The sequence below is a fragment of the Scomber japonicus genome, chromosome 17 (genome assembly GCF_027409825.1).
Source record: "Scomber japonicus isolate fScoJap1 chromosome 17, fScoJap1.pri, whole genome shotgun sequence".
In the NCBI taxonomy this organism is placed as follows: Eukaryota; Metazoa; Chordata; class Actinopteri; order Scombriformes; family Scombridae; genus Scomber; species Scomber japonicus.
In genome coordinates, this window is record NC_070594.1 from 12,306,929 (window position 1) to 12,331,822 (window position 24,894).

At 40.8% G+C, this 24,894-nt stretch overlaps 3 protein-coding genes across 4 annotated transcripts in view; 1 reads left to right on the forward strand and 2 right to left on the reverse strand.

Moving 5' to 3' along the window:
* The first annotated feature begins 914 nt into the window (after positions 1-914).
* irak1bp1 (interleukin-1 receptor-associated kinase 1 binding protein 1) lies at positions 915-2,936 on the forward strand. Its single transcript, XM_053337285.1, has 4 exons — positions 915-1,150; positions 2,202-2,283; positions 2,381-2,511; positions 2,632-2,936. Exons 1-4 carry the CDS (start codon positions 915-917, stop codon positions 2,891-2,893), a joined length of 711 nt encoding a protein of 236 aa, XP_053193260.1. The 3' UTR covers positions 2,894-2,936.
* A 537-nt stretch (positions 2,937-3,473) lies between these two features.
* si:dkey-261l7.2 (uncharacterized protein LOC569751 homolog) lies at positions 3,474-6,530 on the reverse strand. Of its 2 annotated transcripts, none has more exons than XM_053337284.1 (7): positions 6,281-6,530; positions 5,827-6,010; positions 5,555-5,644; positions 5,311-5,405; positions 4,051-4,211; positions 3,683-3,799; positions 3,474-3,604 (listed from the first exon to the last, which is right to left on the reverse strand). In XM_053337284.1, the coding sequence occupies exons 2-7, from the start codon at positions 5,949-5,951 to the stop codon at positions 3,491-3,493; spliced, it is 702 nt and encodes a 233-aa protein (XP_053193259.1). In that variant the 5' UTR covers positions 5,952-6,010; positions 6,281-6,530; the 3' UTR covers positions 3,474-3,490. The 2 variants fall into 2 exon arrangements, with proteins under 2 accessions (XP_053193259.1, XP_053193258.1); XM_053337283.1 differs by having other exon boundaries at positions 5,827-5,971; positions 6,281-6,528.
* A 1,718-nt stretch (positions 6,531-8,248) lies between these two features.
* phip (pleckstrin homology domain interacting protein) overlaps positions 8,249-24,894 on the reverse strand; it is a 32,286-nt gene continuing 15,640 nt past the window's right edge. The window contains exons 18-40 of the mRNA XM_053337278.1: positions 24,635-24,778; positions 23,509-23,692; positions 23,304-23,406; positions 22,893-23,030; positions 22,399-22,496; positions 22,052-22,259; positions 21,814-21,924; positions 20,819-20,926; positions 18,499-18,623; positions 17,618-17,700; positions 17,352-17,463; positions 16,319-16,380; positions 16,031-16,186; positions 15,331-15,451; positions 15,025-15,150; positions 14,666-14,741; positions 14,211-14,270; positions 13,895-14,047; positions 13,166-13,318; positions 12,692-12,903; positions 12,086-12,327; positions 11,829-11,975; positions 8,249-11,692 (exon numbers count right to left, since the gene is read on the reverse strand). Of these exons, the coding sequence (XP_053193253.1) occupies positions 10,977-11,692; positions 11,829-11,975; positions 12,086-12,327; positions 12,692-12,903; positions 13,166-13,318; positions 13,895-14,047; positions 14,211-14,270; positions 14,666-14,741; positions 15,025-15,150; positions 15,331-15,451; positions 16,031-16,186; positions 16,319-16,380; positions 17,352-17,463; positions 17,618-17,700; positions 18,499-18,623; positions 20,819-20,926; positions 21,814-21,924; positions 22,052-22,259; positions 22,399-22,496; positions 22,893-23,030; positions 23,304-23,406; positions 23,509-23,692; positions 24,635-24,778 (3,638 nt within the window). The 3' untranslated portion in view covers positions 8,249-10,976. The remainder of the gene's footprint in view (positions 11,693-11,828; positions 11,976-12,085; positions 12,328-12,691; positions 12,904-13,165; positions 13,319-13,894; positions 14,048-14,210; positions 14,271-14,665; positions 14,742-15,024; positions 15,151-15,330; positions 15,452-16,030; positions 16,187-16,318; positions 16,381-17,351; positions 17,464-17,617; positions 17,701-18,498; positions 18,624-20,818; positions 20,927-21,813; positions 21,925-22,051; positions 22,260-22,398; positions 22,497-22,892; positions 23,031-23,303; positions 23,407-23,508; positions 23,693-24,634; positions 24,779-24,894) is intronic.

A 24,894-nucleotide genomic window follows, 5' to 3' on the forward strand; every position in this document is an offset into this window, starting at 1 on the left:
CCTAAACAGATCCACATCAACAAAAAACAAAACAAAATAAATAAAACACAAGACAATACAATAATAAGACAATATAAATATACACAGAAATGCGTTCCAATGCTTCCAAAAACAAGAGGAGTACTTTGTGTCACTTTATGTAAGATAACATTTTTTGATTCATTTAACCGAACCATGAATCTGTACATTGAATTCCTTAACACTGCATAAAGAGGTGGGGACATTGTTAAAAACATGTGACTAGCACTAGTCCATCTTGGAAGCCTGAGGCAGAATTGTAAATGCATCATTGTATGCAACCTGAAGCTTCTTCATGTTTGCTTTGCTGTAATTGAACCAAAGATGGGCTGTATAGAGTGGAGTACAGTATGCTTTAAAAAGAGCTGTCTTTATTTTATTAGTTTATTTGTCAGGGACAGTGCATAATAATAAACATATCTGTAAATATGCCAGAATTAGCCCAAAGGCTATAGTTTTCATCTGTTGTCCCTGGCTAGGTGTGAGTTGTCAGCCTAAAATCAAGATCAAGAAACAGACAGACGATTTACATCATCAGTAACATGTAAAACTTGCTTGGGCATACATTTTGTAACATTGACACATCATCATCATCACACAGATCATCCCTTATTATGTGACCCAAATATTTTACTCTGCACACTACATTTAACACTTGATCTGCCAACAGAAAAGAAGGAAAGTTATACTTCCGATCTTCCTTGGTTTTAACAATCATGACAACACTCTTTTTAGAGTAAATTCCGAACAGGTTTATTATATAAATATTTGATTAAAAACGGGCAGGATTGACGGTCTGCCTTTATGTAGTTCTTTTAACCGAAGCAGCCTACAAATCCCGACGAGCATTGCGTCTATTTCCATAGCAGCGGGAAGTTAGTTTGGCGTCTTCCATCATGGACAACAACCCGAGCCGTGTATTTGCGGCAGTACTACCGGCTTCTGGTCGTGAGTTCAACCGACAAGCTCCCAGCAGCCGGGTTAGGGAGATCCAGGTGACCGGGACGGCGGAGGTCTGCAGCCTGGCAGACAGAGCGTCGGTGCGGGTCAGTGTGGACAGCAACAAGGAGTCAGTAAACGAGGTCACCGACAGTGTTACACGGCGACTCGACTATATTTTACAAGCTCTCAGGTGAAAACATACACAGCATTTTCAACATTAGTATAAACACACCAAAAGTATATTAGCTTAACGTTAGCTAGCTGGTGTCATAATACTTAGCCTACCTACATGTAACGTCTGTATCCACAGAGGCACTTTATCATTTAGCCTATCCATTAAACAAGCTGTAAAATAGGCTGCTTGCTTCGTCGATGTATGTTGCTATGGTTACATGAAATTAGAATTTAGAACGGCGAGTAAACTTGAGCCAATCAGAGTGAAGAGTATTAACCCCTTCAGTGGTACAAGAAGTATTAATAACTTTTAAACTATCCATATGCAAATGGGAGTCTTGCAGCCCAGTGGTGCTCAAAGTGGGGTCCGGGGGAACGCCAGGAGTTCCAGAGGGTCCCAAACATGAAGTGTATCCATCCATAAGTAACAATGACACAATGCATGACTATTTTGGTCAAGGGTTACATACACTGTCTGAAATAAAACATCTGAAAATCTTATCAGATTGAGGACCCGAGACAAAAATCTTATCAGATCTGTGGTCTAATTTGTGTCAGTTCAGGAGTCCTTGACATAAACATTTTTGAGAACCACTGCATTTAAACCTCAGAATGGCTCATTTTAGTATTATATTATTATCATTATTAATGTGGAATTAATCTGTGTGTGGCATTTTAGTGTTCTATCTGATTGAGATACTGTTGGGTAGCTTAGGCTACGAATCAACCATGCTTTATTGCGTAAGATGATCATTTTATGGATGTAAAGTCTTGACTGCCAAAGTAACTAGTTAATCTATTTGTAACTGATGCAACAGAATGAAAAGTACAATATTTCCCTCTGAAGTGTAGTGGAAAATAAGAATAATGATGCTTAAAATAGAAATACTTATACAAATACCTGAAAATTACACAAGTACTGTACTTAATGTGTGTGTGTGTGTGTGTGTGTGTGTGTGTGTGTGTGTGTGTGTGTGTGTGTGTGTGTTTTATTAGATACATACATACATACACACACCTTGTTTGCACTGAATGTAGGGTAATAATGTTTCAATCATTCTGCATAGGCAAAATGGCGTGAAGGATGAAGACACTACAGTGAGGAGGTTTCTCCAACGAGAGGCAGACCTGTATCACATGAATGCAGAGGTTGAGCATTTGGACAAACAGTAATGATGTATGTATGTAAAGTTATATGAGAGTGTAACAGAACGTCAGTGCAGTGCTGTGTTTTCTGTTCCTACAGGTCACGGTCACTTTCTCCGATTTTGAGAAAATGGAGCAAATATGCAGCGTTCTGGTGGAGAAGCTGGACAAGAGTGTCTGTGTGGGAACGCCACAATTCTACCACAGTGCTGAATGCCTGAGTCAGCTGAGGTAAAAAATAAAATAAACCACACACCTCTCACCAGGACAGATCTGTCAGTATATTGATTAATTGCATTTGATTAGTTTGACACATTAATTGTAGCTAGCGTGCATTTGTCTTTGTTCTAGGAGGCGTGTTTGCGTGTCAGCGGTTGAAAATGCTCAGCAGAAGGCCAGCGAAGTCAGTCAGCTTCTGGGACAAAGTCTGGGACCACCTCTACTAGTCAGAGAAGAGGACACAAGGGAGTGGAGGAATGAGGATGAGGAGGATGGAGGCAGAGGGCAAGGTGCTATGCCCCTTCCTCACCTTCCCCGCACACCCATGATCACTGCCTCCTCACGGGTGTCTGTCTCCTTCAGCCTCAGAGACAGAAGCAGGAAAAATCTCTAAAGACATTTGCTGTTGACTCATGAAGCCAAAGAGATGATTATCACAATTTTAAAAAACACTTTTTATTTTGGAGTTTTAGCGGCAGAATTAAAGTGCAGTTTATTTAAAAGGTATTTTTTCTACTTCAGCCATCTTCAACCAATGGAAAAAGTATAGATTTTCAAAGCAAAGTTGTAATTTCCCTGTTACCATGTAACTTTGTTACCATTCAAATATGTCCTTTAAAAACAGATCTGTTTGAAATTAAATGTATTTTTTAGGCACATTAATATAAAATACTGTATATTTATACATCTCAAAGAAACAAAGATTGTACAACTGCTCAGTAATTCTTTGAGCTATGAGAAATATCCCCCCAAAAAAAACCCTCACATTGAAATCCAGCAAGGAGGGATTTGACAGTTATCCTCAGTCTCTTTGAAGCTCAGGTCAGTTAATATAGTATTTTTAAACAACACATTGGTATTTTGCATCCACTCGTTATAACCCATGATTCCTAGATTCCAGTAGGCTCCAAAAGACAAAAAAAAAAGACCTTGAGACCAAGTTTAAGAACACCATAAGAAGGAAGAAGATGAAATTGTCTTTTGGAGAGGTCTATTCGGCGTCCTCCATCCCATCCTCAGGGTAGAGTTCTCTGAGCCAGGGCAGCATGATGAACCGTTCTCCATCAAAATGTGTGAAGTAATTTTCCAAGGTGGGAATGTCCGGCTAGAAACATCCAACAGTGAGTCCAGGGCATACTGAGTGCGTATGAATCTGTGTGTGCTGTGACTTTTGAGTACATACCCTCATTCCTGTGATGCGTTCCAGTTGTGTCTGAGGCAAGTATGCAACTAACAGAGAGGAGGGTCCAGGACCGCTGAACAGTACCTTGTAATGAGGTGTATTCACTGCTGTGGGGCCCTATACACACACACACACACACACACACACACAATCACAAAACTTAGTGAACTGGCAATTTTTTTTAAATAGCCACTTTATGGACTAAAATCCAAGTACATTTCAAAGTAAGAGCTGATAACAGTGATAGTCAAATAACCATTGGTAGTGGGGATGAACAGTAAGTGCTTAAAGTAATGTGAAAATATAGTAGTAGGGTTTATGATGAATACATTTGGTTAGAAGTGATGTGTAGAGTTTTGGCTGCTAACCTCAGAGTTGGAATACACTCTGTCGACCCACTCTGCAGGCGCTCGCATCTCAGGGTCCCAGCTCACCACCACACCAACCATATGGCCTTTCCTTTCCATCACCACCTCGCCGACCCGCAGAAACACATACAGGGGCCTGGGGCTGCGCACCTCCTTGGAGGCTGCAGGTATGAAGAAAAACAAGAGTATCCTGTGAGGCAAATTTTATTGTGTATAGCTTTCACTGCTGTCAAACTGAAGCCAGAGTTTATTTACTGTCTTGCAGAAGTATGACAGATTTACTGTGTTATGGAGGTAAGATGATAAATATGCTGTAAAAGTAGTACTTAAAAGAGATGCTTGCTAGTTTGCCTGCCTGCCAGAGTAAGGTATTGGCTGCTTCCTGTGAAAGTGCAATTAAACTGAAGACAGGAAGACAGCCAGGGTGTCACTGCAGTATCAGATTCACCTTTTTCATGCGTGACTGCACATCTTTGATCAAAACAAGCTTTATGTTTGCCTTAAATTGACACATAGAAATGACATATCAATGATGTTTCACATAATTCAGACAGTATATGTAAGAGTTAAGAAAAGTTGGTAGTACAGTGCTCAGCCTAACAATTAACACTGGATTTAGTACTTGCATCAAATGGGATGAGGATAAAACATCAAAGTAGACAATTTTAGGACAAAATTAAGGGGATATAAGTGGGCACAAGTGGAAATTGTGGCTATGCATCATTTTACTTAATGTTAATATGAAAGGTATATTGTTATTGTAGTAATAATACCATTATTTGTTAAGCACCTTTCATACAAAAATTACATAAAAAAGACATAAAATGAACATAACATGTAAATGTGCATAAGATGGAAAGTAAACCCCACTTGAAAATATGAATAAACATTAAAATAAAATGAAAATACAATACATAGAATGCATATTTCAGTGGTGGTAATTAGAGACTTAACAAGCAAAACCTTTTACTATATGTACACAATCTGTAAATCTGTGCCTAGGTCTCTGAAGCCATCAATATAACAGAATCTCATTTTCCCAACAGACACAGACTTAACACTAGTCTTAATTAACTGAAATAAGCCTCTTTCAGCTTATCCCAGGATGTCTTCCCACGGGTTTAACCTCACCGTGGGTTTTTATCTGTGTTGGCGTAGTGGTGAGATAGGCCGACTTCAGGCTTCAGATGATTAATCATAGATTCTTTCTGTATCATATGCACTGATCAAAACTTGACAAACAAGTATACAGACACGAACCTGCAAAGAATCCCTCGTCATTGTCATACATCATGCTCTCCAAGGCAAACGACTGTGGAGCCTCTTCATCATCTTGCCCCAAACCAACCAAAGACCTTTGGAAAGAAAAAATACTGAGTTATCATCCCTAATCTGAGAAAAACTGGAAGTAGAGATTGATAGAAAAGAGTGTGTTGAAGTGTCATAACACATGGTATGGGCTCTCAATCAATCATACCTGAATTGCAAATACTTCTACACTTACATGAATTTGGAGATCTGCTGGTTTGCCCAATCCATCCACACAGTAACATCGAGGTAAGATGTTCTCCACTCATTCCACATTCTGAGGAACCTGAAACATGGTTATTCATTAATTCAAGACAGTTGCCTTAGAGACTAATACTCTCCTAGTATAATATTCCTGCTGTGAAGTTTGTCATCCAAAAACAGAGACTTTCTTTTCCACATTCAAAGTGCTCACACCGGACACTGACGGCGCAAAGAAAGACCCTTTACGCACAGATCCGATCCTACCGTGTGGTTGCATGGTAGCGCTGAGCCGCATTGGTGCCACTCCAGCGGGAGATGAGGTACTGTGCGGGCAATGCGGAAAGCAGCAACACGAGCTGCAGCACCGCGGTGGACGTGAGCTGAGGCATGGAGACTGCGCAGCTGTCACCTGCGGGCACAAACACGCGTCAGGTGGATGTAACAGGTGCTGGCGGAAAAGAAACTTAAATCAGTGCAAATTAGATGTGAAATACATTATTTATGAGTATTCAGTTGTCAGAAAAGGAGATATTTCCATTGTGAGCCCCATTTATGGACTGTCACATAGTTTATAAAGTTAGTAGGCCTTGTTATTGATCTCATACAGACTATAGGAGGCGAAAGCAGGATGTGGCGCTGCAAAAATGATCACGGAAGTAAAAAATAAAACAGCATTATTGTCAAATCTCATTAGTGTTATTTATTAATTAACCCTTACCTCGTCTTAATATCCGCAGCCTTACTTTCAGCTATCTGCCAAACATTGCGTCTGGAGGAATATGTTCACGCTTGGAAACCAGTACAGAGTGACACGGTTTCACTTCTGTTTTATTTACATAACCCACACGCTGCTGGCCCATGCCGCCACCTGTGTATTTACATTTTTAGTAAAAATTGCCATACAGGTAATCACCCAATCGCCGCAGCCCACGAAGGAACCGGCGGACCTTTAGCGGCTCGCCACGTCAGGAAGAGCCGAGCTCGTGAGCTCCGGGCGGGGAAGTGTTTTTACGCAGTTACGCTTTGGCGACACAAGGTGGGAGAGTTGTTCATTTATTCAACAGCAATGCAACAGCCTGCGTGGATTGAATTGATTTGTTTTTAAATAGATCGTATAATCCAGTGGTTCACAAAGTGGAGTCCAGGGATCCTTGAGGGGTCTTCCAGGGGGTCCCCAGCAAAAAGGGGAATCATTTATTGTCACTAATCCCACGTGTAAGTAACACAATGACAGAATGTATGACTGTTTTGGGAATGGTTTTCATACACTACACGCACTCATGCACATACACATCTGATGTAAAAAAATCTTATCAGATTGGGGTCAGTGGCCTAATTTGTGTCACCTTCAGGGGTCCTTGATGTGAAAAAGTTTGAGAGCCACTGATCTAGAATACTGTATGGTTAATTTTACTTAGGAGAAAAAACAAAAATTAAATTAGAAAAACATGCGTTAATTTCAGAAAGACCCCTCATACTGTGACTTAAACCAGATTCGTTTTAATCTTTAAATTCCTGAAACTGTGAACTTAATCTTTTAAATGACACTGAAAAATAAACAAAGAGAAAGGAAAAGTGGATATGGAAACACAACTGTTTATTTACTTAAAATATTGGTATTCACTAACAGGACAGCAGTACTCTCCTACACATACATTCTAGCTTTATGCTTCTTTTTTGCATTAATTCCTTTATATATAAAAAGTATCCAAACTAACAAAGACATCCTCTTCAATCAGTTCATGTGAAACAGACCCCCCGCCCCCCAATCCCCTTCTGTTCGTTCCCATCCCACATCCCCTTGAAACCTCCCAAAATGTTCACATGCAGCCACTTCACACACTGTGACCTTTAACCTCTGACCCCAGCACCCTTGATGGCTGGTCAGAGGCCACAAACAGCACAACTCTGCCACACCTTAGCACAGGCCCGTGGTAAATGATACATACATACATACATACATGAGCTCCATAATGCTTAAGGTAAGAGGGCTGACCTGGACTGCTCAGTCAGGCTGGAAGCCGCTGTCAACAGTGACCGGATAACAAAACCTAACGAGGTCCACCTTGTTAAAGCGCTGGGGACAGTTCAGACAGGCAGAACAGATGTGATGTGACAGATGTGAAGTAAGTGGAAATTAATTTATACACCAATTCTGGCTTCATTTTAAGGCCCCTTTGAAATGATTTGACATTGGTTGGTATTACTAATACAGTTGAGGTCACCTGACCAGAAATTTGAAGTATATTAGCTCTAATATAAGTATACAGGTAGAGTGGTTGATCTGATGAAGAGGGGGTGATAGCAGACAGAATAAACAGGTTTAATGTTCACTTTGATACAACTGTGAAATCAGAGGGGAGATAACCCAAATCCCTGCTCATTGCCTTATCAACAGGGCTGCAGTATACCAGGCCGAGGGAACATCTGACCAACTAACTGATCCTGATTCAAATGACTATACATCCCCTGATCCCCACCACTACCTGACAAACTTCTGAGATTCACCAGTACTATTTATTTTTTAGTTGGCTCATATAAAGCATGAGCTCATGCTAAGGTTTCTGAAGCCTGGGCCTACAATTTAGTTTCCACACTCTAACCATGATAATCTGTGCATATATGTAAATAGGATTATTTGTGATTGAGATTTAAAAAGAAATGTCAAACCCTTTATGTGCCTATGAAGAGTTTATAGAGCAATTTAATGAATGAAAAGCCATAAAAAGTCATGAATGAACACAGAGATTGAACACAAAATCTTTGTCTGTAAAATGCATCATTTTAGGGACAAAGATAATTAACTTTCTATATTTAATAAAAACATTTACTTTCATATCACTTATGGAAGAAGGTGTTCTAGGCTGCCTCAGTTTAGAATAAAACTCTTCATATACACAATATAAACAAAGCCAGACTGACTGAAAAAAAAAGAGTTGAAAATTGTATCCTCTATTAAGTGCGGTAGAGTATAAAACACCATCTCAACAATACAACTCCACAGATCTAGCCACTGATATATTATTGTCCTATATGGCAGGAACACAGACAAAAAAAAAGAAAAAAGAACAGTAAAAGGAGCTCAACACACTCAATGTGATTCAGAAAATAAACACATTCAAAAGCCATGGTCTAAAACTTCAGTGCCCAAAAAGAGAGAATTTGGCATTGACAAATACATAACGAAAAACAAACAAAAAAGTATTAACATGATAAACAGATGAGATATATGTTCAGTAATATGTGACGGTAAAAGTACTATGACATGAACCGGGTGTATATACGTAGATGCTACCATCCAGTTCTCCCCAGTTAGTCCCTCAGCACCAGTGGAAACTTTCAGATTTTGGCATTCACTTCCTCTGTGCTGGGTTACCGAAAAAATAAGAAATGATGTCAAAAGAGGTGAAGTCGCCATCTTTATAAACTCAATCCATTAAAGGTGTGTGTACAGAGAGAGTGTGCCATAATATGTTTGCCTCCTGTCCAATTTTTTTTCCCATTTTGTCTTTTCTCTCTTTCATAGAAACCTGTCAGGTCCAGTCCAGTCCCCAAAGTCCAGTCCCTGAACCCAGCGACAAGCAGAACCAACAAGTCCCAAAAAAAAAAAAAAAAAAAAAAAGACCCCAAAACAGAGAAACCGAGGACTCAATATGCCAGAGTAGCAAAGGCACACAATCAGAAAAGATGAATATGAGACCTGTCTCTCTATCTCTGGTCCGCTCTCCGTCCAAGTTAAGTCCGATCCAGTTTGATCTGGCTCGATCCTGTTTGCTTTAGGCATGAGAAAGTGCTAGAACATGCGAGACAGAATTGTGTGTGTGTGTGTGTGTGTGTGTGTGTGCACGCATGTGTGTGTGTGTGTCACCATAGAAACATATCAGGATTTTAAAAAGTTCATTTTTATATGTTAACAACTGAAAATACACAGAGTTAACTCCCTACGACTGCATTGATAACCGGTCTGTGGTAAGTGCATCTCAAAGCTAGTCACCCAAAGCTCCTCTGGCTGTACCTTAGGTATAAACTGACGATAGGTTGGTTATAGGATAATACATTGACATGAATAATGGTATGCTTACAACAACAGTAAATTATTTTTTGAACTGCTATAAATACATTTCTTTGAGAGGTTTCACAACGATCAAACTGTATGCCACTGTTTGTACGCTGAAAGTGAATGACACACTCAACTGTGTTATAAAAACACACACACTCACACTCTTTCAGTTACACCCACTCGCATAGTCACAACTTAGTTCGTACACATACGGGTACATGTACTTTGCAGGGCAGAGGCCAAGCATGCTTATACACACACACACATACGTACACACACATACACACACACACACCAAAGACATAAAGGCACAAGGTATTGCTAATGTTGAAGACGCATTGAAACATGATCTATCTAGACATAAAATGACCCCTTTCTCATCCATGCATTCTCTACCTCCTTCTCACAGTAAAAACTCTTCTTAAAAAAGAAAGAAAGAGATGCTTTCTCTTTCTAAATGACATGCAAAAAAACAAAAAACATAACGCCCACACACACCGCACACATCAATAGTAAACAAAACCTACAGATCTACAGTACCTGCAAAGGTACACCATTTGGTATTTTAGCGCAGACAGACACCCTCAGGTCAGCTAATGTGTAAGACTTCCAAAACAGAGCCGATCATCACGTACAAATCTTAGAAAAAGCAGAGAGGGGGGTTTATAAAAAAACAGCGGGAATAAAGGGGGAAAGGGGCATAAAGACGTTGTCAGGCCAGCAGTCTGTAGTCCGTCACAGACTGAACTGTTTCAGCTCAGTGGGCGTCTTTTGACCAGCCCGGCAGAGACACTTGAAAAGTCCTCAAAAATAGTAAGAGTGAGATAAGATACATCCAGCTCTCCTCATGATTTTTTTCAAGTACTAAAATTCTGTTAAACAACAGATTTGCCCAGTCTGACACCAACAGTGTTTAAGGTCAGACAGAAGTGAATAGTGGTTCACTGGACAGAAGTGAGTCACGAAATCACCAACATAGGAGTCAGTAAGCATCTGTGGGATCCAACATGGACCAATAATGTAGGAGGAGTTGGAGCAAATGGACATGCGTTGTCAGAAAGCCATCGACTGCAGCAGTGATGTGCTTTACTGGGCCAAGAGGAAGGAGAAATGGACAGGTAACTGCACTGTTGTGTCTCTCCAGAGCCACAGCTTTAAATAGCAGCAGCTGGACCAGCGGCACTCCAGACGTACACACACACAAATGCCTTCAACACCAAGTACCACCTCTTCGACTCAGCCCGCTCCTCCAACGCATAAGCTAAGAAATCTCGTCTGGATTTCTTCTCTGTCACGGCAGCCAGCTGACTGAGATGCCTCCTCCTCACATCCTGTGTCTGCTCGGTTGTCTCTGTTACCAGCCTATAAGGTTGGCTTTGGCCTTTTCTGTTAGCTTACGGACACGGCCCTTTGAGGAGGTGCCAAAGGTGATTGATGAGTCCTCAAACAGCAGCTGCCTCTGCTCCTCCTCTGAGTCCTCCTCCATGTACCAAGCTGACCGTCGCCCCTGGTTACGTGTGCGCATCGACCCTCCAGCGCCGTCTGTTTCATCGTCCTTTGGAGACTCCTTGTGATGGGATCGTTGAGGAGCAGTCTGAGGAGGAGGTGTAACCTCCTCGTTGGCTCGCCTGCTGCTCCTCCTCAGTGGTGAAGGCTCAGGTGACTCAGCAGCAGGAGGAGGAGTCGCCTCCTCATTTCTTACAACTCGGGGCCGGCCGCGCCGTCTAGGTGTCGACGTCATACCAGAGTCCGACAGCACTGATGTCTCCTGTGCCGAAGAGGTCCCACCTTCGTCTCCTGTGGATTGGTCGAGATCATCGTCAGGAGTGGAGCTCCTGTGGTTACCACTCTTTCTCCTCTCCTCCAGCTCCTGCTTGCTCTTCCGGCCTCTCTTCTTTCCAGGTGGACGGCCTCGGGGTCTGGAGGGGCTCGCTGGAGTTGTGTCTTCTGGAGGACTCACTGGTGGGTCCATCCTGGATTTCCGCCCCCTTCTCCCAACGCCAAGGGTCACATGACTACTGTGGCCATTCAGGTGGACTGTGCTCTGAGATGAAGGGCTGGCAGGAGAACCTGAGGGTGGTGGTGGTGGTGGTGGTGGGGGGGGGGGTTGATTTACAGAACAAAAGAGAGAATATATGTCAATAACAGCCAGGTGACTTTACGCATAACATAAATAAATAAACTTATTTATGACATAATCTCTTACCTGGTGTGAGTCGTACAGGTGTCCTGAGTTTCCGTCGGGTGCTTCCTCCACCGCTACTTTCCACAGCTGGAGCGGGTGTCGCCTTTTCAGCAGCTGGCGGCGTTGAAGTTGACACAGAGTTATGAGCCCGCAGCGAGCGAGTAGACTCTGACGATGAGCAAAGGAACACACGAATGAAGTAAGTAACATAATGTGTGAACGTTACATGTGGTCAATTCTTGGTAACAAACTAAATTTGCATGTGTCAGTGATCTCACCAGCTGTGCTCGGTGCGTTGCTTGTAGCATGGTGTGAAGAGGATGAGGAGGGTGGAGAGTGTGTAGAGTGGCGCGCGGCACTGCGTGTACGCCCTGCAGCCGGGGTGTCGGTCTTCCCGTTGACCAGCTGAGGGGACTGTTTCACGGGGACGTTATTTCTCTGGGAGGAGGGTCGTGAAGGAGCTGGTGATGGCTCTCTTTTCCCAGTTACCCTGGATGACACACGTCTCTTCCTCTCTGGGCTGAAGGTAGGAAGAAGAACAAAGAGCGGGTTACTTCTGGTTCAAAGAAAAAGGCAAGGCAAGGCATTTCATATACAGAGGCAACTCAATGTGCTTTACATAAAACAAACATTTAAGTAGGAATTGGAAACAAAAAACATAAAAACATGCAATTTGAAAAATAAAAATAAAACCCAATAATAGTAAAAATATGGAAACATTAAAACATACAATTAAAAACAAGCCCCCCTCACTTATAATAAAAAAATAAAAACAAGTACAGAAAAATAAATAAAATAAAACTGTAAACAACTGTAATACAGGAATTAGTTTAAATATTGCTTTTATTTTTGATAACCCACAATAACCCCATCATTCCTTCTACCTGGATGCAGTGCTGCTTGCGGGAGATTCACTCCTCCTCCTTCTCCTCTTCATGGCGTGTCGTGTCTGTCTGTCCGTAGTGTGTCTTGTCTGTCTGTCTGTGCCCTGTCTGGTCAGTTTATCTGTCAGGCCGTGGATGGCCTTGTAGTCAGCCAGGATGGAGCTGACGTGCTCCTCGAACAGCGCAGAGAGCCTCAGACTCATGCTGTAAATCTGGAGACACAGAACAGGATGTCGGATCTTAATTACAGAAGCACTGATTCAACTGTCATACTATGAGAAAAAGGGATAGATGTGGTAATGTAATGTCAGAATTTTATGCGCTCATCAGAGACTTAAAATAAGGGAGCACTATGAAGCATATTAACCAGACCGTGTGTGTGTGTGTGTGTGTGTGTGTGTGTGTGTGTGTGTGTGTGTGTGTGTGTGTGTGTGTGTGTGTGTGTGTGTGTGTGTGTGTGTATGCGTATCTCACCCTTGACTTCTTACTAGGCGTGTAAGCTTTGGAATTGCTGAAAATGAGCCGCACATCTTTGCAGAGCTCAATGGGAGACTGGTACTTTCCTTCTGTCAGCGTGTTGAGAACAGTCCCAAAATCCATGGGTGATTCAACTATTTGCAGATAGTCCTGAGAGAAGCAGAGGGAAGTTTAGATATTTCAATTACAGGTTTAAAAAGCTAAAAAGCAGCATCAGAGAGGGAGATGAAAAAATGACACATAAAATCAGAATTTTCAGAAATTCATAGAAAAAGCAGTTTGATGCTGAGCTAACTGAGGCTGAAGTCTCTTACTAGAGTTTTACTTTTAAAAAAAATCCCCCCTCTTTGTGTTAACAAGAGAACTCAAACTCACTGAAACTGCAAATGTCTCAGGGTACTTTCCGTTCACACTTTTTCTCCTTTACAACTCAAACATCTCTTAGATTTAATCTTCATTTCAGCTGTGAATGAAGAGGCCTGTTCTCCAGACCATACAATCCCTTGGCCTCAAATGCCACCCCTGAGTAATTGAATTGTAGCCACTTATGTCTCAGGCTGACTGCATAGCAAAGATAGAAAAAGAGGTAACTGAAAATACAAATTTATGTAGCCCGAATGGACAATTCACAATGAGCTAAACCCAAATATAGTTCAGTTTGTTTCTAAGGAGGCTGAATGTTCACATAAACACACAATACTGAACACAGAAAGCACAGATCAGTACCGGGTACTCTTGTAAGTCCACAGGTTCTCTGAATGGCTCGGAGTCTTCACACTGAAAGATGAGGTCCAGCAGCTCCTTGCAGCGACCCCTCCATGCATGAGGGTCATATGAAGGAGGTCGGGTTCGACGTTGGCGCTGCGTTGGTCGTCGAGCCTATACATAATATGTGGAGACAGTAACATGATATAAAACAGACTTCTTCTTCTTTAGGTGCTGGATTACAGAAAAGTGGGATACTTTAATTCAGTTACGTGGACCAGTCTAAGACACATTTTATCTATGTGGTTATGACTTTGTGAGAAGGCTATTTAGTCACCTTGTGATTTCGTGTTGATGTTCCAGGTGTATTAGTATCTTCGTCGTCCTCTTCATCATCCTACAGAGTAAATGGGAAAAGAACACATTTAAAATCTATTATGTCCTATCATATTCATCTTGTAACACTACTCTGCATTTAAGTATTTCATTACTTCCACTCTCAGTTGCCTTTCAGATATAACTTAATGTATAATGGAGTCTTTTACTTTCCAAACTAACACAAACCGTAAGTGCAAGCCAGATTACTGGAAATACTTTTTTATAAGGGTAGCATTTCAACATCCTCTGGAATTGAGATAAACATTTTGTTTCAGAATGAAAGTGAAACTGAAAGTGTCCTTTTTTTGGATACAACTTACAACAATAGTTTGGTTTGGTGAAAAGCACTTTAATCAATTTTAGCAATAACTGTCCTCTGTTTAAAGACAAACACATGTACATATGCAAACACACCTCATCTTCAGAGTCAGAGAAAGTCGCCTTCTTCATAGTTTTGTAGAGGGGCATGATGTCTGTCAGACTTTGGTCCCTGAGGAACAAATAAGACGAAGAGAAGAGAGCAGAAATTACTCTATGGTCTTTAAAATGTATAAAATGAAAATATGGAACATTTTCTTCATTCTTAAGAAATGTGCACATCCAATTGCTGTACCTAAAAACTTCAATACTTGTCTTACTTAGCCTTTTTCAGTTAAATTTAAAGTGTGCTTAATAACTGATTTAGTTTGTAGTTTTTTTCAGAGTTTATATCATTTACATCAAAACCAAACAGGATTCTGATTTAAAGATGTTTCAACAGACAACATACTCACTTAATGAATTGCAGCATGAGGTCAGAGACAAACTTGGCGGTAGTGACGATGAACGATCCTGGCTCATTGAATGTTTGGGCGTTATGTTCAATATAACGAACCTCCCACATCAGAGAGGACAGTCGTCTGAAAGGGAAATACAAATATGTGAAGTGTGCGAATTCTCACACACACACACACACACACACACACACACACACACACACACACACACACACACACACACACACACACACACACACACACACACACACACACACACACACACACAACTGTTTTTTTATGAGAGTGTGTGATGTTCATTACCTGTAGAAGTGGTTCACCAGCCTTTGGCGTATAGTGCTGAGGTCAGTGACATAGGCTACTACTGTGCAGTATGTGGGGTAAGCTTGTAGGTCCACTGGAAAGGCAAATGGTGCTGCCACATCTGGGGATGACATGTTTGAGAGAGAGGATTAGAATTGAAATAAGGGAGGTGAGGATATTTAACAGAGCTGAATATCTTTGTCTCTTTCCAAAACACAAGGACAAGTATATCAAATATTACCTTGACGATGCTTGTCTCACACCTTCATACCTGATCCTGATACTATATTTAGATGTTCAAAAGAAGCCCAAAAGAATTCATCTAAAATCTTATCAGTTGTAAGCCAACTGCAGCATGAACCACTCATCTGTGGTTAGTCACCAATGTCACTAGAGGGCGCTCTCAGACCAGTTTTTTCTCACAGGGAGTATTGCAGTAATACAGTACATGGTCTGAGCTTAATATGACATTACATCACTTAATGGGAATTCAAGCAAGCACCTCAATATCTGGCACCAAGTGTCAGCAGCTTATTCCTTTTAACATATGATCCCTGAACTCTGCTGGGCTTGTGCTGATGAGCTCAGACCAGTGACTCGTGTTGCTTTATGAGAAATGTGCCCTTACAGCTTAACTTCACATCCGAGCTTACATGACATAAGTGGACTGTTATTTTCTCAGGGCGTGATGATATCATACCAAGTGTGCAGAGCTGGTCGATGGCCTTGATGATGCGTTCGCACTCCTCTGCGCGTGTGCGGCAGCCCCATTCCCCATCCAGAGGGACGTACAGAAGCTCCTTCTGTTCTTCTTCCACCAGCGGTACACTCGTGCCCAACTCATCAGGGAACGTGGCTACACATAGACGGAGTTACAGGCAAACCCATTAAAATGGTTACGCTTTGAAATTTTGAAAATATGAAGCTGTATAGAAGAACATGTGTTTGTATATGTGCACCATGTTGTGGATGTATCACAGGCACTCACCATCATCAGGGATGGGCTCCATATCCCAAGGACTCATCTTCTCTGTGTCCCCATTATCCCAGCTAGATGGGAAACATCATGGTGATGTGAGACATCAACATTATCACATCTAGTTTACAAGTCTGTTGTAGTCTGTAGTTTAAATTGTATTTATCTTTACAAATGGGACATATTGCAAGTAGTTATGTTCCCCTCTGAATAATGTGTCATTATGATGCACTCAGTATGGAGAAAAGCAAATCTCTCAAACAGACAGTATAATCATTTATGCTTAAAATTGGAAAGTCACTGGCAATAAAAGTCTAACAACTGAAAAACAAAGGGTACATATCAAAACCAAACCAACATCTATGGAGGTTTCTTGAATGATTGAAGTCATGCAGTGCTAGGGTTAAGAGAGCCAGTGTCAGCAGCACAATCACATACAGCTATTCTTCTATTATTTCTCTGTCCCGCTTGTGTTGTGTGGAAAGTCAGATCTCAGCAAGGGACCAACTGTACTCTCTCCATTCGACTATGTGGGAACTGAGTCAAACTTTTCACACTTCTGCTGATGCCAGCTTCAGTCATTTTAAAAAATCCATCTCTTAAATCTTGGGTGAAATTTGTCTGACTAATATGGCTTTATGAGTTCCAGTTTAGTGCTGGGAATGAGTGCAGCACGACAGTGGATGAAACATGAATCAGGGTTTTCTCAGTAAGAAGTGACCACAACAGACACCCTTGACACAAGGATTTTCTCACTTAAGTCGCCTTTCTCACAATCACCACTGAGATGTCCTTGGTTCCAACTTTTTTATTATTCCTCTTATATATTTAATTTCTGTCCCCTCTGCCTGTGTAGTCTAACATGTGGGATAACGCAGGAAACATTTGATGATGCAACTTGGAGAAAAAATGTGAAAAAATTAGAAAAAACACTTGGTTCTTTCTGCTAATGCTAATACATCATCATGAAAATGAGATTGCATGGACTAAATATATGACAATCTGTTCAGTCTTACTGCAAATAGAACAAATCTACTGATCTTACCAAACATTATAGCACTGAAACAGGCTGTCTTGATACTGGGACTGGTAGGGCTCCTGGCTCTCGATGGTCCCAAACCACCAGGCATCGTCAATCACTGCCCGAAACCTGTCCCCTGTACAGAGAACACACAACTATTTAAGTATTCACATAGCAGAGTACAGAACAGCTGACTTTGTAAATTGAGTACACCTGAATTAGTAAATGTAGGTGGCACATATTTGATACTTGATGCAAATACTGCACATGACAAGACAAAATTGGCTGACCTATACTCCACTGCCGCTTTCTGGCATTGTCAAACTGCTGCCGTAACACCAGGAAGTCGATTACATCAGGCATGTCGTGGTATCTGCAACGTGACAAAAATACACAAAGGAAGTCTAAGACTGCAACACAAAGATGAAAGCAAGAATATCAACATCACTTACACTGATAAACAGATAGCAGTGGCACACATCTTTAGAACAGTCTTACTTTACAATGTCAGTCAGGGTTACTGGGATTAATGATTTAGTCTTGAATTAGCAGTATTGTCTTGAGTCAAGTTATGAAATAATTTAGAACAATGATTACTATAGTTGAAATTAGATTTACACTGTATTGCCACTGGAGATCTCTGTATAATTTTAAAGTAAAAAAGTTCAAATTGTAAATTACTGTATGTACCATGTAACAATAGCAAGGTATAGCCATGATGCATGAGACACATTGGAAAAAAGTAGGTAAAAAAATGATTTCATAACAAATATGCAGTAGATGCTTGGTCCTAAAATATGTAACCAGTTATGCAGTCTGCCTTTTACATTTCAGCTAGACAAGAAAATTCAACATTTAGTTTGACTTTACATGGATTTTTCAGTATCTTGTATTGATGGTTGAATTGTTCAGCATGAGAATGGAACCTATTTATGGAAGCAAAATAAACTCCTATGTTGTAACACTGACATTTCAAAACTGCATGTTCATTGATACATTTTGAAATCAGAGAAGAATTTTCCAAATAAGTCAACATTTACTCCCACAGAGTACAAGTTGATATTCAATATTTATAAATCATTTGCTCATTTGTAGCACTGCTTTGTGAGAAGCTTTACTTAAAAGCTGCAGACACTCATAAACTCTTTTGTGGAGACGGTAAGAATCTTACTTCATAGAGAAGGATCCTCCGGTCAGTTTGCCGGTATCCGGGTCGAGGAAAGAAAGCTTCAGACAGCAGAGGGTGGGCAACCCGACCTCATACTTAATCCCAACTATCTTCATCAACTCCTGCTCCTGAACACCACAAATTAAAAACACAAATAAAAGCAAATTAGCACAACTAATTTCTTCCCAGGAAAGGTCATTAATTCATCCAAGAGACCTTAGGTTAAACAGTTAAAAGCACTACTTCTCACATTCTATTGATGTATTTTCTGTTGTGTGCTTCAGCGTACATAAGGGTGCAGAGAGTGTTAGCAGTGGCACTTTTTTCCACTTGAGAAAAAATGAGTTTGGAGACAATAATGCTTTAGTGTTGCCATGTCTGGTTGTTCAAATTACAAAAAGAAGACCTATAAGAGAACGCTGCATTTCACACGCTATAGGCAATACATTCACAAAGGTGCCTGCAATGCATTATGGTCCACATTCTTCACAGAAATTGCTATTTCTACCTTTACACACAGAAAAGAGAATGCAGTCCTATACGTTACTTTTAAGTCTTCAAGTGTGATGCTTTTTTTAGACAGTCTCATATAGATATTTTTCTATTAGTGGAGGGACATTTTTAGTACAGGAAAAGGATTAAAGTCCACATGAAAGTGAAACCAGAAAAGTGTCTCTAATAAAGAAGAAATGTCACTGTGCCTACGGTGAATGATTACACTACTGTAGGTGGCAGTTGCAGCAATTCACGGGGAATTCCCTTGTATTCCGAGGAAGGGGTTTTTTGTTTGTTCAGTCTTACATCCTCAAAATTTTTCACATCTCAAAACTGGGACTGTCATGTATAATGATGTTTAATCCATATTTATCAAAGACATTTTTACTGAGAGATTGCTTTAGATTTTTTTCCAGAGATGTTTACCTTAAAGGGGACTAGTATGCTCATTTCCGAGTAGCTTTGCATGACTCACAGTTAAAAAAAAACACTCCTCATTATCTTGTGCTGGCGCTTTATGCAGGCCCTTAGTTCGGCCTCTGTCTCTAGTGGGCAGTTTTCAAAAGTGTCTCTTTAAGGCCCCCCTCACACTCTGTTCTGATTGGTCTGCTTTCTAAGGGGCTGTCAAGGGGCTTACCACCGATGAAAACCGCACATTTCCTGTTTTTGCTGCATCATATTAAAAACCTTTAAATGACTGAATAACAGGAGACTTCTCATGGGAATAATCTACAGGAAATTAATCGTGTTCCTAATCAAATTTGTAGAGCTGTAGATGCATTGTCTGATGGGTAAACTTCTTATTTTACTTTGCTGTGCTTTGTCCATACGTCAACATCATTATTTGACACTTTGACCACATTTAATATGAATGTCCACTATTGTAACATTGTATACATGAATGAAAAAGCATAATAGGTCCCCTTTAATATTCTTCAATGTCATTGTATTGTTTTTTTTAATATATAGCTATTATACTATTTCTGTAACTGCGCACTCACACCCAAAGATTCATAAGTGACAAAAGCAGCCGGCAGTCATTAATTTTCAATGAAAGTTGGCGGCGAAGGGCTTCAGACGCCTTGGCAGCAGTAAGCAGCGCTATGCCAGTGCCAAGAGCGACAAGTTGAGCAGAGTTTAACTTTATGCAAATTAGCATCCACACCACTGAAAGCAACCAATTGCAGACCGGGATTTGAGTTTCTTCCCACAGCAACCGCTGTACTAAAGCTCCTAGCAAACATCTGTTCTATTCCATATTGATAATGGAAGAGAAATTGATCATTGTGGTCTCCACTTTCACAGAACTGTACAATTCATCATTGTTTTGTTTAGGGTTATTCAATAACTAGCTTATAATGCTATATTCTATTGGTTACTCAGCCAACAATGTGATCTTTAAAGAAAAATGGCGCTTAGATTTTTTTAAATGACAGAAATACCGACTAAGCACATTTTTCTTACTAAATAAAACAGTAAAAACATGAAAAAATGGTGTATTTTATCATCCTTGTCAAGTTCATGCCTAGCCTGCTAAATAGCTCTACTACAAACTTGATGTTGGCCACAACTGAACGTCATGTCTGCATCCCTCCTTGAATGACCTGCCCCCCCGCTGAGGACTGCTACAGGGCTGGCAGCAAACAGCCAGCGACCAGAACACCCACTGCTGCTCATGAATCTCTTAGTGTGAGTGCCCAGTAAGGGGTTTATCTTCAGTGGTTAGGTAAAATAAAGAGATAGTATAAATCTCTAGATACATGGGATCCAAAGAGCAATGTCTCTCTTCAGAGAGTCTTAAATCCATCTTTGTCAAACTGTTCCTTACCCGTAGCTCCATCTTGTGCCAGGGCTGCTTCTTAGGATTGATGCTGTAAATCTTTTTCTGTTTGGCCATCTCCACATAGGCTTCGTGGCCCTGTCTGAAGTAGTATAGCTGCACACACAGAGACACATCATTTCAAATATTAAGTTATTCTGCATACTGAATATGTGCACGCAACAGAATAAAGTAGCTCAAACTGTATCATGTAAATTTCCTCAGTATGGCACATTTAACTATATTTAGAAATCTGAAACATGTGACAACATACTGAAAAGACATTTGTAGCCACACTAGCAGCCAGAGATTACAATGTGTTCAGTTTGTGTGAGTGGAATATCTTGACACATTAGCATGCTACTACTACAATTCAGCTCACAGCTGCACTATATATAAAAAGCTATAATCAATATTTTTATATTAACAATGGATCGTATGACTGCAGTTCTCTCAGCTCTACGGGGCTTTGTAGCATTTTTCAGCTTATTCTTTTAGTTTTATGACTTGCAGTTGCATCTGTGTTGTTTTCAAAATCAAACAGCAAATGGACAATGTTAGTGACTAGTTTGTTAACACAGTGCAGCATTAAGGCAGTTAAAGGAGATTGAATATTGAACTTATATCCATCAGGTGGACAAAAGCACGACTCCAAATAATTGCTAATATGTTTGCTAGATATATAATTCTGTTGACAGCTTGTTTCCACTGTCCCAGAGTGGACCTAAAAACGTTTTCATTAAGGCAACAACATATACTTGCACTACCCTCAGGCATTAATGTAAATATTTGGCTCCTCCAGTAATGACAGACTTCTCAGCATTATTCTTTCAACCAATTTTGTTTTCTGATGTGTAATGAGCATTCGAGCCTCATGTTCCTGCAAGCGTGGCTGTAGGCATTAGGTCTTGTTGCTATGTAAAACATGAGCCTGTGTTTTGGTGTAAGCAGACATGTGGTGCACATGGGGTGAAATTGCTGTAACAGGAACAGGGGGTGTGTACCTCATCACCCATTTGGGGTATATAAGGACATCTCCGGGGCACAGTGTCTGTGATCCAGGCAGAGGGAAGCCACTCCTCCAGAGTTAGCCCTTCCTCCTGAAACTCCGTCCTCTGGATGACACACATCAGAATCGATATTTAATTACATCACCTCCAGGGATTCAAATTTTTTTATCTAAATCTAAAGATTTTGCATATATGTACTTTGAATCACTACATTACATTACTAATGACAAACCTTCCTCTTCTCCTTTGGCGTCTTCTTCTTTGGTAATGCTCCGTCTTTTTCTGCTTTGTCTTTCTTCCTCTCTTTCTTCGGATCCCTCTTCTTCTCTCCGTCCTCCTCCGAGCCGCTGCTTTTCTTTTTCACCTTAACGCTCTTCTTGGGTGGTTCAAGGTTGATCCCTGCGTCCGCTGTCCAGTCTGAGTAATCGCTGGAGTAATCACTGCAAATACATCACAGAGGAAAAGATAAAATGTTCAGATTTGACTTTGTTTCTGTTTTGATTTGCATACAATATGGGCGTGAATCTGTAGATGATAGTTAATGTAATAAATCAGTGTGTGATACTATATGTGTCCCACCTTGAGCTACTGTGGTCATCCGGCCAGGGCTCTTTCCCCTCCTCCTCCTTGTCCTCCTCCTCTGAGTGTCCATTTATTTGCCGTACCTCCAACTCTGCCTGAAAACACACAGCTTTTATGTGAGCACTCTAATCGACGTTTTGCTCATTGTAATCACTAGACATGATCTGCCCCCCCCCTTAACCCTTCAATGCTCGACCCCCTTTAGGGTTGGTCCACCCGAAATAGGATTAGACCCTTGTAAAGAAAGTGGACATTTTTATGTATTTATTACACTGCTAGACTGATAGTCTGCTTTCAAGGTAGGATGAAGAGGGTGGTAGGAGGGGTTCATTTTTATGACAAAGCATATTTTTTGAAAATTACCATGAAAAAAAGTTGATTATATTCATAGTGCCATCAGTCTATGAACTTCTTAAAAGGGCTTACTACATAATTCCCCCATATAGTATAAAACTGTATTCAAAACCAGGCGGCAGCAGTACCGTATCTACCTCAGAGGTGCTGTCATCGTCATCTGCAGCCTCAGCGCTCTGGCGGCTCGTCTCCTCCATGGCAGCACGAGTTTGATAACCGTGGTTACCCTGGCTCTTCCTCCCCTCATCAGTTGTGGACTCTGAAGTTGGATGGACCTGGAACAACATAGAGGAGTGTGATGAATGTGAAGGACAGAAGCGACCCAAACTCCGATGATTTAAGAACTGATAGCGGAAAAATAATTAGGGACACGTGGGTCAGGATATGGGAATGGGAAATTCTTGATTAAAGATAAGCTGAAACACCATGTCCCGGGGACATTGAGTCCTAAATAAAAACATTTAAAGGGAAAATATAATCATATACTTTAAAAATGTTGTAAAATAATATGTGAGTGAGCAAGTGTGTCTGTGTGCTCATTGACTTACCCTGCTCTCCTTTGGGAGAGAGTGGATGGTGCGTCTCCTCCTTTCTGACTGGTAAATATTGATCTCTTCCTCACCTTTAGCCTCACGCCAGTTCACCTGTCTCCTACGCAATAAACACACACATGCAGAGATAAGCACTTACACTATTACCGCCAAAACAAGTTCCCCTTTAGTGAAATCCGTTCTGTGTATGTATTTATTTTACCTGACGGAGGCGTCTTCCAGTTCAGGGACCAGCACCCTGCGGCTCCAGGCCACCAGGTCTCCCTCTGTGGCCATCTGGCTACGTGGGGCGTTGCTGTGCATCTGTCGGACACCTTCGATCTGCCCGCTGCGCCGTAGACCCACGTTGGGCGGGGAGTGTACCTCTGTTGGCGAACCCACCGATCCTGAGGGAGAAGACATTAAAGACAGAGAAGATGGTTAGTCCTTGCCTGTTTTTTTGGGAATTGCTCCACTGATTCACATACTTAATGAAAGATGAGGTTGCTCTTGTGTTGGTAGTCCATCATTTAGTAACTTATGAGTGAAACTGAGAACTCAAACTATCTCAGCATAAGTTAAATGTACAACTAACAATTATTTTATTAATAAAACATCTGCAGATTATTTTCTTGATTAATTGATAAATTGTTGGTACAATTTTGTACCATTTACTAAAGCCCATGATGGCATCTTTAAATTACTTCTTACGTTTGCGTCCCAAATATATTCAGTTTACTATCACATAAGAGAAAGAAAAGCAGCAAATCCCCACATGAGAAGCTGGAAGCAGCAAATGTTAGAAACTACTAACTGATTAATTGATAATCAAAATAGCTACCCACTTTTTTTTGTTAATTTGTAATAAAAACACTGATTGTTTTTATCGCATGTCTGGTTGCAGTTTCTTTCTTTTAAATAAAGCCAGTTGTGTGGAATTAATTATCATAGTGTATGCTAATATGTTGGAGGACAAATGTATGATTAAGATCTGTATTCTAATTAGCTAATAGATCAGTGTTATAATGCACTTGTCAGGTTTCTTGTGTAAATCTTTTTTTTGCATTAATGAGAATTATGTATTTTATATGCAGTATTTCATATAACGCATGCACGTAATCTTTTTTTCAGTTCCACAATATAGAAGTGCTACGAGTAAGTAATTACGTATTGTGTGGTGTACTTTTTATATCTGGATTAAAATAGTGTCTACTGCTTCAAAAACAGTTTAGAAGTCACAACAAACATTTTTAACTCTGTTAAGACAAACACTACAACCAATCTGCATAGCATGTGAACCATAGTGTAAAATCTGCCCACTCTAGAACAGTATGATTGTGTACTCCTACCTCTGCTGGCTCTGGTGTTAGCAGCAGAAGAAGGGGGGTCATTAGTGCCTAGTCTTTGGTCCTGTTCCTGCTGCAGTCTCTGGATCATGGTATCCAGAGGACTGGAACCATCCACCGCCTGCTCACTGACCACTTGGTTAAGGCCTGAAACAGACAGGAATGAAGCATGCGGGAGAGACTTAGAAAGTGAAAAAGAGACCGCTAGAGACTGTAACAAACAACTAGCATCACACTCCTAAACAAGAACACTTACATAATCT